At 60.7% G+C, this 14,144-nt stretch overlaps 2 protein-coding genes across 7 annotated transcripts; one reads left to right on the forward strand and one right to left on the reverse strand.

The window, feature by feature from the left end:
• The first annotated feature begins 228 nt into the window (after window positions 1–228).
• On the forward strand, window positions 229–9,461 carry HMGA1 (high mobility group AT-hook 1). Of its 2 annotated transcripts, none has more exons than XM_034990624.1 (6): window positions 229–339; window positions 583–690; window positions 4,063–4,241; window positions 6,007–6,090; window positions 6,730–6,780; window positions 8,101–9,461. In XM_034990624.1, the coding sequence occupies exons 3-6, from the start codon at window positions 4,107–4,109 to the stop codon at window positions 8,152–8,154; spliced, it is 324 nt and encodes a 107-aa protein (XP_034846515.1). In that variant the 5' UTR covers window positions 229–339; window positions 583–690; window positions 4,063–4,106; the 3' UTR covers window positions 8,155–9,461. The 2 variants fall into 2 exon arrangements, with proteins under 2 accessions (XP_034846515.1, XP_034846516.1); XM_034990625.1 differs by having other exon boundaries at window positions 4,063–4,208.
• On the reverse strand, window positions 4,208–12,376 carry SMIM29 (small integral membrane protein 29). 5 transcript variants are annotated; one of them, XR_004676550.1, is made up of 6 exons: window positions 12,138–12,376; window positions 10,888–11,071; window positions 10,698–10,723; window positions 10,280–10,346; window positions 9,458–9,570; window positions 4,208–4,777 (listed from the first exon to the last, which is right to left on the reverse strand). XR_004676550.1 is itself a non-coding variant. In XM_034990628.1 (5 exons), exons 2-5 carry the CDS (start codon window positions 10,996–10,998, stop codon window positions 10,019–10,021), a joined length of 270 nt encoding a protein of 89 aa, XP_034846519.1. In that variant the 5' UTR covers window positions 10,999–11,071; window positions 12,138–12,355; the 3' UTR covers window positions 9,647–10,018. The 5 variants fall into 5 exon arrangements, 3 of the variants coding, with proteins under 3 accessions (XP_034846519.1, XP_034846517.1, XP_034846518.1); XR_004676549.1 differs by having other exon boundaries at window positions 10,280–10,385; window positions 12,138–12,352; XM_034990628.1 differs by lacking the exons at window positions 4,208–4,777; window positions 9,458–9,570 and adding an exon at window positions 9,647–10,084 and having other exon boundaries at window positions 12,138–12,355.
• Between the last annotated feature and the right edge of the window lie 1,768 nt (window positions 12,377–14,144).

Consider the following 14,144-nt stretch of genomic DNA (forward strand, 5'->3'; position numbering starts at 1 on the left):
CCCATGTCTCCCGGCCCGGGACAGTGGGGAGTGGGCCGTCGCCTCGGGTTCCCAGCCCAGGCCTCCCGCGCACCCGCCCCCAGGCACCCGGTCCCGCACGCCCCTCCCCGTAGTCAGCACCCACCCGCGCGGCGGCGGCGGCTGGCGGGCGGCCGCCCTTTTAAATCCCCGGGCTCATTTGCATGGCCCCGCCCCCACAGTGACACGGCTGGCGCGGGCGGGCCCGTCCCCTCTGCCCCTGGGTCGCTCTTTTTAAGCTCCCCTGAGCCGGGGCTGCGCTCCTCTAATTGGGACTCCGAGCCCGGGCTATTTCTGGCGCTGGCGCGGCTCCAAGAAGGCGTGAGTTCGCGGCCCCTCCGGTGGCTTCTTTTTTTTTATATCTACCATTTAATTAAATTATTTATTTCTTGAGGCCGCGCACGGGCCGTGCCTAGCTTCCTGCCCCTCGCCATCCTTCGGGGGAGGGTGAATATTTTTGTCCCCCCGCCTGGATGTGACAGATAAATACCCCGCGGGGGCCTGGGCGGCGAGCACGCGGCGGCGGCGGTCTCTGAGCGCCTCTGCTCTCTCTCCTGGTTTCAGATCCGCATTTGCTACCAGCGGCGGCGGAGCCAGGCCGGTCCTCAGCGCCCAGCACCGTCGCTCCCGGCAGCCCGGAGCGCGCACCGCAGGCCGGCGGCCGAGCTCGCGGTGAGTCGTCCCCGGGGCCCGCGGCGGCGGCGGCGGAGGGGGGCGCCCGCGCCCCCGCCTGCACGCCGCCCCTCCTGCAAGCCGCCCAGGGCTGCAGCGCGCGCCTCCGGCTTTATTCCCAGGCCGGGGCTGCGCGAGCCGCCGGCGGGGGAGGGCCGCGCGGCGCGGGGGCGGGTGGCGGGGCCCGGCGGCGCGGGGAGGGCGCCCGCACCCCTTCCCCCGCGCCGCGGGCGCCCTGCGGGGGGGCGGGGACCCGGGAAAGGCGCGCGGTGGGGGAGGGGGCGCGCGGCTGCGGCGAGCGCGAGTTGTGCACCCGGCGGAGCCCGGTGCACCTCGCGCGGCCGCCGCTCCCGCCGGAGCCCGAGCCCGAGCCCGAGCAGGGGCCCGGGCTGTGGGGGGGCGGCGGGGAGAGGAACAGGCTGCGGCGCAGCTGGCGAGTGGGGGGCCGGCGCCCCCCAGCCTGGGGAAGTTCTAGAAGTGAGGGGGATGGGCAGGAACCCCACAATTCGGCCCTGTTCCCGCTCGGCCTTTTTCCCGGTGTCCCCCCTACGCAGATGAGGCCGAATCGCGGGCCTGGGTTTGGGGCTTCACCCCGACCCCACCTCTGGCCCGGCCCGCGCCTCTTCAGCCCCCAGGGCCGGGCCTGCCCTCCGCCCCCACAAACAGGTTTCTCTGCTTTGCAGGGCTCTGTTGGAACTAGTCCCTTTTTTGACTCCCCGTTTCAATTTTTTTTTTTTCTGGGGCTTTATTTTGCGGGGAGGGCGCGGAGGGAGGTGGCTTTCTTCCTCTACCCCGCGCCCGCGCGCGCCAGGTTTCCTGCCCCAAGGCGGGCTTGGGTGCCCCCTCTGGCAGGAAGTGGGGCCGGGTGCACCCGCGTGGCGGTGCATGCGGTCGGGGTGCACCAGTTTCCCGCGCCTGCAAGAGCAGCCCGTGCCCCTCCCCCCGCGCGCTCTGGCCCCTAGTCCCGCCGGCCGCCCTGCAACGGCCCGGCGCAGACACTTGCAGAGTCACCCTGGGGCCGGTCTGGAGCAGGGGGCGACAGGCACTTAACCAGGCTCCCGGCGGTTAAGGAAAGTGGCGGGCTAGAGGGGTCGCCAGTAATTTACGCTATCCTGCTCGCCTACTTGCTGTGTGACCTTGGGCAACTTATCAGGCCTCTCTGGGCTACTTTTTTCCGGAAAACAAGGAAGCACCATGATGATTTCCTAGGGTCGTTCTCGTGGACTCCCTAAGCATTTGAGGAATACACATTGCATGCACGGTGTACGGAGGGGACAAGCTTGAGGCCCAGAAGGGCTTATTACAAACAAGGATTCAGGTCGGGCCCTAAACATGGCTTCGCCTAGCCAGGCCTCTGATACTCAGAAACAGGTGGAAGAGACAAGCATTTGTTGGTCTCACCAGAGAGGGCCTCAGGCCTTCACTCCGTTCCTGGAGGCCTGGATGAAAGGGGGGTCGGAGAGTGAATTAAAGGGTTCCCAGTAGTAAGAGGTGGGGGGAAGCTCCAGATGATGCAAGAACTTTCCCGGAGACCCACCAGGATTCCCAGGCATGCTGGGCCAGGCTCTCTGGGATTAGGGGCTAGCTTGGCCCAGCTGGAACCCCCTCTGTGAGGGGGCCTTCAGCAGACCTCATGTGAGGTCAGCACTCATTTCGGCTGATTAATTTTGATGTTTAGTTTGAACGGGAACCTGTGGTGTAATAGAAGATTCTAATCACTGCCTGTAATTACAGAGCAGGCCGAGCCACTAATGACGGGGCAGGGTAAATCACCAACCACCTTGTTCAAAAGGGTCTTCAACTCTGAAATATTGTAAAATAGAATCGTTACCAGACAAAGTCTCGCCGTCTGGAGAATCTTGATGCTTGAGGCTGAGGGCCTCGAGCCCTCCAAAAGTCACAAGTTTGGAAAAAAAAAACAAAAAACAAACTTTTTTTTCCTCTCGCTGAGTTAAAATTGGAAATTGTCTGAAAATCTGAAAAGGGGAAAGAAAAGTCATTTTCGAACGTTCTAGTTCTCATTTTGATTGGAGTGAGGACTTCCTGTTGTGGACATATTTTCACTATGAACTGGTTTGATCCTTGGCATCAGTGTGGAAAGGTGGTTGAGGGAGATGTCTTAGCCTTACCCCCATTTTACAGATTGAAGGTCTTTTAGAAGTGAAGCCGCTTGGGCCCACCCTTTCCCAAGAGCAACCAGGGATTGGTTACCAGGGAGGTGTGGAGCCATGGGTCTCTCAGGTCTTGTGGCTCTGCAACTGGGAAGACAAAGGGGGATTGGACCGGGTGGGGGGAAGACCGTCACTGTCTTTTAAGCTTCTGGAAGAGGCTCCCAAATATGGGGTGCCAGGTGCTCCTTGCAGTGGGAGGTTTTAGGTAAACTCAAAATTAGCGGGGCTGATTAAACTCAAAACAGCCTTTAAGAAGAGGGAAGATGCTAGAAAAGAACCAAGAAGCTTTGAGGACCAGCCCTGCCAGGTAGGGGAGGGCAGCTAGCATCTGTTAGAAGGATTTCAGTGGAGAAATTCTGTCCCTCCTGAAAGCAGGCACTAAAGGGGAAGATCTCATTTGACCCCAGGTGGTGGGTGGGGTAGGGGAAAGGGGAGACCCACCTTTCAGCTTTGGGTTTGTTTTCCTCCCTCCACTACAATTTCAACCATCTTCCCCCTTCCCAAAACTATTGCCAGCCTTGAATCCCCAAAGCTCTACCCCAGGGAGAGAGCGGAGAGGAGAGCTAACTGGTGGGATGGGCACCAACCCGGGCCAGGTCATTGGTGTGGAGCGTCAAGGTTGGCCCTGTAGCATTTGGGCATGAGGCTTGGGCCATGGCGGATACGCATCACTGTTGGCCAGATGGGCCGGGGGCTGGTGCCCATGGCGGCCGGATGTCCAGGGCTTATTCCCTCTGCTAACCTTTCCTCCCTTGTTGCCTGCGAGCTGCTCAGGCTGGGTTTTCTCTTAAGGGAAAGGGCAGCTGACTAGAGAGAGGGACCCCGAGGCAGTGAGGGGCCCCAGGGCAGTGAGAGGCCCCCCCATCTATACCTTTGTCCAGGTGGCCTCACCCACAGAAGCACATCTGAGCTGGCTCTGCCTCTTGGGCCTGTGCCCTGTGGGGGTGGCAGGACAACAAAGCACCCTTCTGAGCAGGAGATAAGGAGCTGATTAGGGCCAACGGCCCAGCCCCACCCTTTAGCAGCATGCTGGGCCCGGGCAGACCCTGCTCCATCCCCAGATCCTCAGCAGGGCAGGAATCTCAAGTATCCCCAGGAGCAGGCAGGGTCCCACAGTGCCCCTTGACGGTGGGAATGGTGAAGAGGGTAGAGGTGGACAAAGCAAGGTCTTGCATTTAAAACAACTTCTCCTGCTTCCCAGCATCCCAGCCATCGCTCCTCCACCTGCTCCAGAGAGAAGGGAAGATGAGCGAGTCGAGCTCGAAGTCCAGCCAGCCCTTGGCCTCCAAGCAGGAAAAGGACGGCACTGAGAAGCGGGGGCGGGGCAGGCCGCGCAAGCAGCCTCCGGTGAGTCCCGGGACGGCGCTGGTAGGGAGTCAGGTGGGTGTCCGAACCTTTGCCTCGGTTTACCCCTTTGGGTTAGGGAGGTGCCAGGTGTCTCAGCAAGTGAAAACGAGCAGAGGGCTGCAGAATCGTTGCTGTGTGTGTGTATGTGTGTGTGTCCCCCAAACACACGCAGCACATGCCGACCCTGGTCAGCTCCTGAGACCCCAGGAGAGAAGCGGGGGGCTGGAAGCCCTGAGCCCATGCCAGACCATCCAAGCCAGAAGTGACCTCGTGGTCACACGGCCGGGGCTCACACCCTGGTAACTACCCACCCTTTACTTCCAGGCTGTCATGGACCAGTGCCTTTATAAAAACGTGGTAAAGATGAGTCGCGTATACATATAAGTTCCGGTTTCTAATCCTTAGACTCATTGCACATACTACTCTGTCCATTAACCATAAACATTTCTAAATACTTAACTGTCAGTTTCTGGATTTCCTCATCCCAGGACCATAACAGAAAGCTCCTGGGCCGGCACCTGTCCGGGGGCCTCACTTCGTGTGGCCCTGGGCCAGGCTCCGCTCCGGCTCTGTAAAAGGAAATGGAAGCCCGAGAACTTAAAAATGTGGGCAAGTTGGCGAGAGAGTGATCCTCGAACCCTGGTGCCATCCCCCGCTGTGGTCCCATGGGGTTAGGTTAGCTGGCACTCTGGGGCATGGGGCACACTAGGGAACCTGGCCAGTCAGGCTGTGGGGGCCACCTATCATGCGGTGGACATCTTGGATTCTCTCAGAGGGGCGGCGGCTGGTGAGGCCCAGCTTACTTCCCTTTCCCGGGGAAGAGGACAGGAATTGAGGTCAGTCCTTGCTCTTGGCACGGTGGGCCTCGGGCTTCCCCATCTGTAGGATGGAGTGCGCGGTCTGTACTGACTTCGGGGAGACATGAGCCATGAGGAGTCTGAGTGGTGGGCTTCAGCTGCCTCTTCCAGAGCCCACTGTGTGTGGAGGGAAGTCATTCTCTTAGTCTGGTTCCCTCGGCCTCTCCCTCGTGCCTGTTAGCTGGGGTCCACAGAGGGGTGTCCGAGAAGGGGGTGTTGGGTTACTGGACCATGGTTCTAAACAGCCCTTGGGCAGCCACCCCGAAACCGTAGCTGACATGCCTTTACTGCCCAGCTTCTATGCATTATGCAGCAGCTTTTTATTCTGTCAGGCTTATTAAAATTTTAGCGGCAACCACGGCAGAGATCTCGGTTTCCGACATCCAGGCGTAATTCCTTCTCCGGGAGGCATGGTGGCCTGGAGGGAGTCTAGTTTGCAGGTAGAGGCTGGAGGCCTCCCTCTAGTGTGGCGGGGTATCCTTTCTCCTCTTTGGCATCCCGCACAGAGAGTGTAGGCAAGTGTCTTGGCCCAGTGCTGGACACTTCCACACCCTTCATTTAGTCTCCTGATAGCCTGTGAGCTAAGTCTTGTCACCGTTTACAGTTGAGGAAACCGAGTCCCATGTCATGCCCAAGAGCTTAGAGCCCAGCGGTGGCCAAGCTGCCCAACAGGGTCTTTCTGCCCCCATGCCACCTTTCCCTTTTCTGGTTTCTTGTCCTCTTGTTGTCACAGGGAAGTGTGGGAGGGGCTTTGCAAAAGATGGTCACAGTGAGAACTTGAATCACAAGGGCTTGCCTGCCATGGCTCCTGTGGATTTCTGGGTCAGGGTGCTGGCTTGCTGACTTCAGTCTTGCTGGGGTTAGGGAGAGAGCTGTGTCTTTTGAAAGGGGTGGGACAGGTGGCATTTGTGGGTCCCTGATTACCCCATCTATCTTTGCAGAAGGAACCCAGCGAAGTGCCAACACCTAAGAGACCTCGGGGCCGACCAAAGGGAAGCAAAAACAAGGGTGCTGCCAAGACCCGGGTGAGGACACAGGATGGGGATGGCCCCTCGGCCCATGGCCACAGCTGGGGGCAGGTCTGGGAGGGCACTGGCCTGTCCTGATTCTGTCCCCCGCCCCCTCTTCCCTGACATGGGTGGCAGTGGGTCTTGGCTAATTGGGGAAGGCAGGGTGAGGACTGAAACCTCACTTCTGGGGAAATCAAGTTAGCAGTCCTGCAGCTCTCCTTGCCTAGAGAAGGGCGAATCGGGAAGAGGGAAGGGGGGCTGTTCCACCAGTCCCTGCGCTGAGAATGTTCCATTCCGGGGTCCCCCTGGATCCCGAGGGAATGGGGATGAGCAGGGAAGGCTGGATTCCCAGTGACAGCAGCCTCTCAGAGAGGTTGTTTTGTTTTTTATTTTATTTTTTTCTGAGACACGACTCATATCCTCTGAGTCATGGGTGGAGGAGGGAGTGGGGGGCGTGTGTGTATGTGGGGGGGGTGCAGTGTGGCTGGCCAGTCATCACCAGCTGGAGTCGGGTGGGCCTGCTGGGGTGAGAGTCCCAGGCTGCCCTGAGCAGAGGTAGGTAGGTCTGCCCCTCCCCACTGGGGCACTGGTCATTGGGTGAAGACTGTCCCAGGGACATTTTTGACTTAGTGGATCTTTTCTCTGGCCATCTAGAAAACTACCACAACTCCAGGGAGGAAACCAAGGGGCAGACCCAAAAAACTGGTAGGTGAAGGGACGGCGGTGGCGTGGTTTGCTGGGGAGGGCGTTTCAGAATGGGTGATGCTGAGTCCTGTGTGCTCAGCGGGGAAGGATGGCTGTCTGACCTGAGCCAGGAATAGTGCGACATCATCACCCTCCCCAGGTCTAGAGAGGGAAAGGGATCTGCGTGTGGCCCAGTGTCCTGGCACCCAGCCCAGGGCTTTTAAAGGGCTGTGTCCATGAGAAGTAAGGGGTCCCAGGTACAAACCAGACTCGACCCCTGCCCTGCCCTAGCAGAGGGTGGGGCTCCTTCTCTTTCCTCTGCTCCTAGAACAGACTCAACTTCTAGGGGGACTTGGAGGCCATCTGGTCTCCGTCCCCCGCCCTCATAATTGAAATGAGGAAAGAAGGCTCCATGAGCAGAGAGGGTGAGGTCTGTCCTCACCATGATCTTGGGTAGGGAGGAAGAGGCAGCAAAGGAGCTCGGCCCTGAGCGGTGTGGGTAGTGCCATGTGGGAGTTGAGAGGTGATTCCACACGGAGGCACCTCCTCACCTGGGACCCATCATCCGTTTCTGAGCCCCCAAATAGCTGGTAACAGGAAGGTGGGCTGAGTCAGGAGGCTGCCTCTAGGGCCTACGCTGAAGTTAAAGGCCACCCCAGCCTTGTTTCTCCTGGCCCTTTTCTATCCCCCAACCTGTTCCCTGAACTCCCTGAGGCCTTCATTCCTCGAGCTGAGCCACCACCAGGGTGAGGAGGGGGGTTAGGGGATGCTGGCAGGGCCCCAGGAGTGAGTAACAGGAAGCGAGTTGTTTTGGAGTTTGTGCCTGGCACGGGGGCCGCAGGCCCGTGTGGTGTGCGGACATTCCCGCCCAGTGAGTGAGCCCCGGCGGCACACACTTCCCCTTCGTCCCCGCCCTGGCCTCGTTCCACAGCCCCTGTGCTGCCCCTGCGGGCCAAGGCCACCTGGTCCCCCTGCACTGCACCCTGCAGCTGCCCCTTCCCGCCACCTCTCCCTTCCCCCTCTACAGAAAGCCAGTGACTTCCTCACTTGCCCCAGTCCGGTGAGGCTCCGAGCTCTGCAGGTCCCCCCCCCCCCCACAGGTCCTGGGGCCGAGGGGGCCTGGCTCTGGGCGAGAGCAGCATGTGTGTGGGGTTTTTTTCCCTCCCTTTAAATTCTTCCTTTTTTATGAATGAAACTGGGCCGTGGAGGTTGCTGAGTCACTCACACACTCAGCCCTGACTCATCCCCCTTCTGGAGAGCCAGGGAGCCCGGGGAGTGCTGGGGGCCACCCTGGCCGGCCGCCCCCGCCCCCCCGTGCTGACTGGCCTGCCCACCTCACAGGAGAAGGAGGAAGAAGAGGGCATCTCGCAGGAGTCCTCCGAGGAGGAGCAGTGACCGCGCCGCGCCGCCCGCTCCTTCGCCGCCGAGGAGCAGTTTCCCTCCGGGACTGGACAGCGCCGCTCCGCTCCCCCCGCCCCCCCCAGGCCCACGCACCGCCGCCACCCACCTGCGCCCTCCGACCACACTACACAGCACACCAGCCGCTGCGGGGCCCCAAGGCCCGAGTGGGGAGCAGTTTCCCATGGTTTCCAGCGAGCCCTCACCCACACGCACACTAGCCCTTCCAGACAAAGCCGACTGACTGCCCACCTCGCCGCACCCTGCCCCTTCTGCGTCCCCATGCTCTGGTGGGGACGCTGCTGACTGGGCTCTTGGTTTGGGGGGGTCCCTTCTGCTTCCCCGTTCTTCTCTCTGGCTTCCCACTAAGGGGCCTGGGAGGGCTCCCCTGGCCTTAAAAGGGGCCCGCGCCCCGTCTCATTCTGATCTGCCCCACTCCACAGCACTGGCAACAGCAGGCATGGCCACTGGGGGGCGGCGCTCGGCCCCAGGAGGCCCCCCGAGCGGCCTGTGTCTCCCGAGGTGCGGCGCACACCCACTTTCCTTCCCTCCTCCCTTGCCTGGTCCTTGCTCTAGGTCGGACGGCCCCCTTTGGGCACAGGAAGGAAGGCAGGAGGGGTCTGAGCCCCCTACTCTGAATGGGCTCCAGCCCACCTCCCCTCCCCCCCCGGAATCTATTGCCGTGAGGGAAATGCAGTCCCCCTTTCTCCAGGTGAGGTCCAGGAGGCCCAGGTTCCTTGCGGCGGCCGCCTCAGGTGGGCTGGAGCCCCTGCCCAACCCCATCCGCTTCCACCCTAGGCCTCAGTTTCCCCTTTCCTCACATGGGGCACTAATAACAAGGAGCTAGCCTTGCCCACTCCCACCCTTCTGCTCCTCCCCACCCCCCAAGGTTCTGGTTCCATCTTTTCCTCTGTTCACAAACTACCTCTGGACAGTTGCGTTGTTTTCGTTCCATGTTTCCATTCTTAGACATCCGTCATTGCTGCTGCGACCAGCGCCAAATGTTCATCCTCATTGCCGCCTCCTGTTCTGCCCACGTTCCCCTCCTCTGAGAGGCTCTTAGGGGAAGGGGCCCGGGCAGAGCAGGCTGGGTTACCGACCACCCCAGTCCCAGGGAAGGTGGGGCCCTGCCCCTAGGATGCTGCAGCAGAGTGGGGGGGGGGCCTGTATTGACCGTCGAGGGTGTAGGGTCACCTTCTCCCCCCTGTTCTGCCGGGGAGGAGGGAGCCATTATTTGTCCCAGCCTGGGGCCCCCCCCATCTGGTTTCCTATTTGCAGTTACTTGAATAAAAAAAAATACCTTTTCTGGACCGGAGTCCTTCTATGGTGGGTCCCTGGGGTTAGGTAAGGGTGGAAGCCAAGGACCTAGTTGGTGGGGGTGATTCTCCTGTGGGCTCTGTCCAGCTCTTCAGGCTGGGGGAGGGGGGAGGAAAAGCATTAGCTCCAGGGAAGGTAACTTAAGCCTCTTTTGAAAAAAGCAACCACACCCTAGCCACAAAACAGTTTATTTACAAAATATATATACTGAATACTATACATTAGGCCCTGTCACCATGGAAACAAATCCAAAGCCAGGTTGGGGAAGGCTCAAGAGAAAGGTGGTGCCCAGGAAAATGTCTCCAACCACCCAACTGGGCAGGAAAAACTTCATTAGCCCGGGGGAGCTGGTGGGAGGCTCAGCCCACCAAAGACTGAAGGCCTGGTGGGGGGGGGGGGGGGGCGAGATGCTGGGGCTGGTTGGGAGGAGAGGAGACCCAGTTCCCAGCAGGGGGAGCTGGGTGAGTGCAAGTGGGGAAGGAAGCCGCAGGCCCCGGGCACTCCCAAGACCCCATGGTTCTGGAGAGCAGGGCAGGGGGTCAGGTCAGGTCTTGACATCCAGCAGGGGCATCCGCTTGTGCTGGTAGCCACTCTGCCAGCCATGTACCACCTGTGGGGGAGGAAACGGTGCCACAGGGCTGGGGTCCAGGGCAGAGGCCGCAGCACCCCCGGGGGGGCACCCCACTAACCCTGGCCCAAATGGGGAGGGCTGAGGGCAGAACCGGGCTCTGGGTTTCAGGGGGAGGACGGATGAGAAGACAGCAGCAGACTGCCCTCTGAGTCTCCCTGCCCCCAGAGTGCTCACCTTGGGGTCTCCCACATCAGAGAGCAGCTCCTGCTCAGCCTCATGCAGCTCCTCAGCGGGGTCGTAGCTGTACATGGGGAGCAGGTGATGGCGAAGCCGGTCCGCCCTGGGGAGCAGGGGAGGGCGCTCAGCCCAGGGGCTGCCCACTCCCAACACCTGACTGCCCTGTCTCTACTCTCCAAGGCAGGGGCACTTCCAGCAGGTGCCTCTGGGGGCACACTAGGATTCTGAGAATCCGTGCCCAGTTCTAGATGGGGTCCCTCTTTGGTGGGTAAGCCCAGTTTGGGCAGGAAAACCTAACAGTGGGGTGCAGAGAAAGCCGAGGGGCATCTCAACCGTGGATGTGGAGAACCTGATCCTATGGGAAGAATGGTAAGCCGAATGCAGGGGAGGTAACGCTGGGGACAGGGACACTCACCGCTTTTTCTTCTGGACATACATTACCTGTAACAGAGACATGGCGCTGTGGAGGCTGCTGAGCCCAGGATGGCCCACAGGAGACCCACCTCTACCCCCTTCACCCCTCACAGCAGGACAGCTGAGACCCCCTCCCCGCCCTGCCCCAGCAGAGGTGTGGGTGCGTATGTGTGTATGTGGAGGCTCCTTACCACAGCCACCACCACCCCAACCAGGGTGATGAGGAAGAAAGGGCCGAGCACATAGCCCACCATGGAGTCGCTGTTGGCCTGAGGGGCGTTGGGCACTGTGGTGTTACTCATGACATCGGCGGCCGCCGGGCCAGGGGGTCAGCATGGGCAGTAGTGCTTCGGGAGGGCGCCTCCACTGGGCTCCCTGGGGAGGAGAAAGGGAGGTTATCTATTTCACCCAGGGTGACGTCCAAGCTCTGGATCCCTCCCCAAGAGCTGGTGGTGTATCAAAACTTAGGTCAGGCCCTGGGACGAGGGATCCTCCAGGTCAATGTGCCAGGTTTAACCCTCCAGTGACTCCAGGGAAATCTGGGTGTAGAGGGCACCAAGGGGAGGCCCCGAGTCCTGCCCGGCTCCTATCCCCAAATCAGGGTGGGGCCCGGCTCAGGTGCTGGCCAAACATTTGCACATGGCAACTGGGAAAAGTTTAGCTACACGTTCCCAGCTCCTATTCCCACCCTTAGGACACTGGGCCACCAGCACCTATCCAGCGGAGCAAAAGGGGGAGATCTGACAAAAATATGAGGGTCCTGCACTGTGGGGCCCAGGGGGTGAGGTAGGAGCATCTGAAGGAGCCTGCCTCAGTCCTGGTCCAATCCCCACACTTTAGGCTATAGGCCTTCCCTGTGCCCTCCTTGTCCCTGGTGTTACTGCAGACAGAGCCGGGACAGCCTCTCCCCCATTGGTCTCGTGCCAGGGTGGACACAAGTGGGCAGGGCTGGATTGTGTCTGCGAGGTGATGTCACCTCCCTCTGGTCCGCACCCGGGGCTCCGCCCATGTCCCTCCCCTCTTAGCCTGGGCTGACAGGCGGAGGTGAGAGGGTCAGCTCCCATCGACGGATGCAAGACTGTCGATGGGCTCCTGTACACAGACCCCAAGGTCCCCGACCCCGCTTCGCTTGGGTCTCCATTGGAGGGCAAGGTATGAACTACCTGTCCCGGTGTCCGCGGAAGCACCGAGCTTGCCCAGTCGCATGCACACCGTCCCATGGTCGAGGGGACCTGCCGAGGTGGGGCGGGTGTCGGGCCGCTCCTAGGATGCGGAGCAGCATCGGCGAGTGGGAGGTAGTTCCCACGGCGCTGGGCGGCTCAGGCCGGGGGAGGGAGGTCTGGGGGCTGCGCAGAGGGCCCGGGCATCCTGGAATCCCGGCACCCCAAGACGTGGACCCGTACCGGCGCTCTGTAGCCCATCCAACCCGATCATGCCTTACCTCCCGCCGCTGCAGCCCGGACAGGAACGCCCTCGCTTGGCTCCCAGGCCCCGGAAGAGTCGGCAGGCGCGTGATCAAAGGACCCGGGGAAATGGGCGGGGCCTCAGTCCCGGGACGCAGCCAATCCGGTGGCGGAAGGCGGACGGCCCGGAGACTTCTGGAGCCGCCAATCCGGAGGTGGGGGGTGCGCCGTGCGGAGGCGGGGAGGGCCCAGGTTGCAGGGTCCACCCCGCGGCAGCAGGGGGCAGGCGAGCGCTGCGCAGCGGGGGGAGGAGAGCGCGCGGGGAAGGGCGGGGCGGGGCCGGGGCGGCTTCCCGGCGTCCCCCGGGGCGGACCCCCGCTGAGGGCTCGCGCCGGGGAGCTCCCGTTGCAGGCTGCGGCGGGCCGTCGGGCTTCCTCGTGCTCCGGGGTGGAGCCCAGGTGTAGGGCCAAGCCACGCCCCGAAGTTTAGTCCGGGCGTGCGGCGCCTGGCTGCTCTCCCCGCCACCGGGACCCTGCCCGGGGCCCCCAAGGACTCCACTAGTGTTTGCGGAGCCATCCAAGCCTCCTAGGGCCCCAGCGGCCCTCTGGGCTATGCTCTAAGGGTAGCTAGAGTAGGCAGGCCTGGGTTCGCCTCTGCTCAGCCATGCGGCCTGGGACCCACTTACCCTCCACCCTTCTCTGCGCCTCAGTCTGAAACAGGCTCTTGTGAGGATTAAGCGATGACGTGGATAAGGAGTCTGGCACACACCACGCCCTGTTAAAGCCCCCGCTAACCTCCGTCCGGTTCCCGGGGGCACAGATGGTGCAGCGGGGTGCAGTCCCCCTGGGCCACAAGCAACTTGAGAAGTAGGTAAATTCGAAAGCTTTCGAGGTCTCGTCATTACAGCGGCACACTGAAGATGGATCGATGGATTTTACCAATGTCAGCATCCTGGTTGTGATATTCTGCTATAGTTGTGCAAAAGTTAGCATTGCGAGAAGCTAGGCAAAGCGTGCAAGGGATGTCTATTATTTCTTACAACTGCATGTGAATCTACAGTTACCTCAAATACGTGTGTGTAGCTTTGTACCCAGATCTTGCCACCTCTCCCTCCAAATCACACACGGTTAGGAAAACTCCAGACTGGCAGGTGATGGAAGCCACCCAAGAACATAAAAGTTGTGGGAGCTGAACCAGGCTGAGGCTCTCCAGGGTCCTTGGGTGCTACTGGAGATACGGGGCTAACCTGTATCACCTTATTCTTGCCAAAGACAGCCAGTGGCCCGGACATGGTTGAGCCACTTGGTCTGGTCTGGCCTGTTTCCTCAGGCCCTTCCAGAGGTTGGATTGGGGCAGGTCTGATGCAGAGATGACCCAACCTAGAACCAGAGGGCAGTTGGGAACTCTGGCCTCTTGCCTTCAGACACCATCATCTGACTGGTAGGAAATCAGAGATAAGGGGAAAGGAATGACAGAAATGCCCGGGTCTGGAGGCTCCGGGTGGATTCCTGGTATTCTCAGGCTTTTGAGTCTGAAGAGTAAGGAGACCACTCATCCCAGGCCGCTGCTGCTGCTTTTTTTTTTTTTTTTAAGATTTTACTCATTTGACAGACAGCAAGAGCAGGAACATAAGCAAGGAGAGTGGGAGAGGGAGAAGCAGGCCTCCCGCCCAGCAGGGAGCCCGATGTGGGGCTCGATCCCAGGACCCCGGGATCATGACCCGGGCCGAAGGCAGACGCCCAACAACTGAGCCACCCAGGCGCCCCTCATCCCAGGCTTCTATCAGAGCTGAGGGCAGAGGGAGGAGGCCACCTTCCCCGGTGGAGCCTGCCTTGCAAGCAGGTTAGGATCAAATGATAGGTTTTAGAATCCAGATCGCCTTGGCTGCCCACACATCCAACCTCTGTCCTCATCCTCACAGCTTCTGACCACATATCTTGAGGGCCCTGTAGGAGTGGGCTTAGTGGTCAACTGGCTAAGCCAGTGCGTAGACAGGACTGGGGTCTCAGTGTCAGAAACTCAGCATGTTTTTACCTCCCTTAATC

The sequence above is a fragment of the Mirounga leonina genome, unplaced genomic scaffold (assembly GCF_011800145.1).
Source record: "Mirounga leonina isolate KUSES-001 unplaced genomic scaffold, KU_Mleo_1.0 Mir_53, whole genome shotgun sequence".
Classification (NCBI taxonomy): Eukaryota; Metazoa; Chordata; class Mammalia; order Carnivora; family Phocidae; genus Mirounga; species Mirounga leonina.

Excerpts from the sequence above, each read along its gene's own strand:
- HMGA1 (XM_034990624.1), top strand. The coding sequence starts at position 4,107 with ATGAGCGAGTCGAGCTCGAAGTCCAGCCAGCCCTTGGCCTCCAAGCAG. Across the intron at positions 4,242-6,006 it reads CGGCGCTGGTAGGGAGTCAG|AAGGAACCCAGCGAAGTGCC; the intron begins GTGGGTGTCCGA and ends CTATCTTTGCAG. Across the intron at positions 6,781-8,100 it reads GGGGCAGACCCAAAAAACTG|GAGAAGGAGGAAGAAGAGGG; the intron begins GTAGGTGAAGGG and ends CCCACCTCACAG.
- SMIM29 (XM_034990626.1), bottom strand. The coding sequence starts at position 10,998 with ATGAGTAACACCACAGTGCCCAACGCCCCTCAGGCCAACAGCGACTCC. Across the intron at positions 10,386-10,697 it reads TATGTCCAGAAGAAAAAGCG|GGCGGACCGGCTTCGCCATC; the intron begins GTGAGTGTCCCT and ends CCTGCTCCCCAG. Across the intron at positions 10,085-10,279 it reads CTGATGTGGGAGACCCCAAG|GTGGTACATGGCTGGCAGAG; the intron begins GTGAGCACTCTG and ends CCTCCCCCACAG.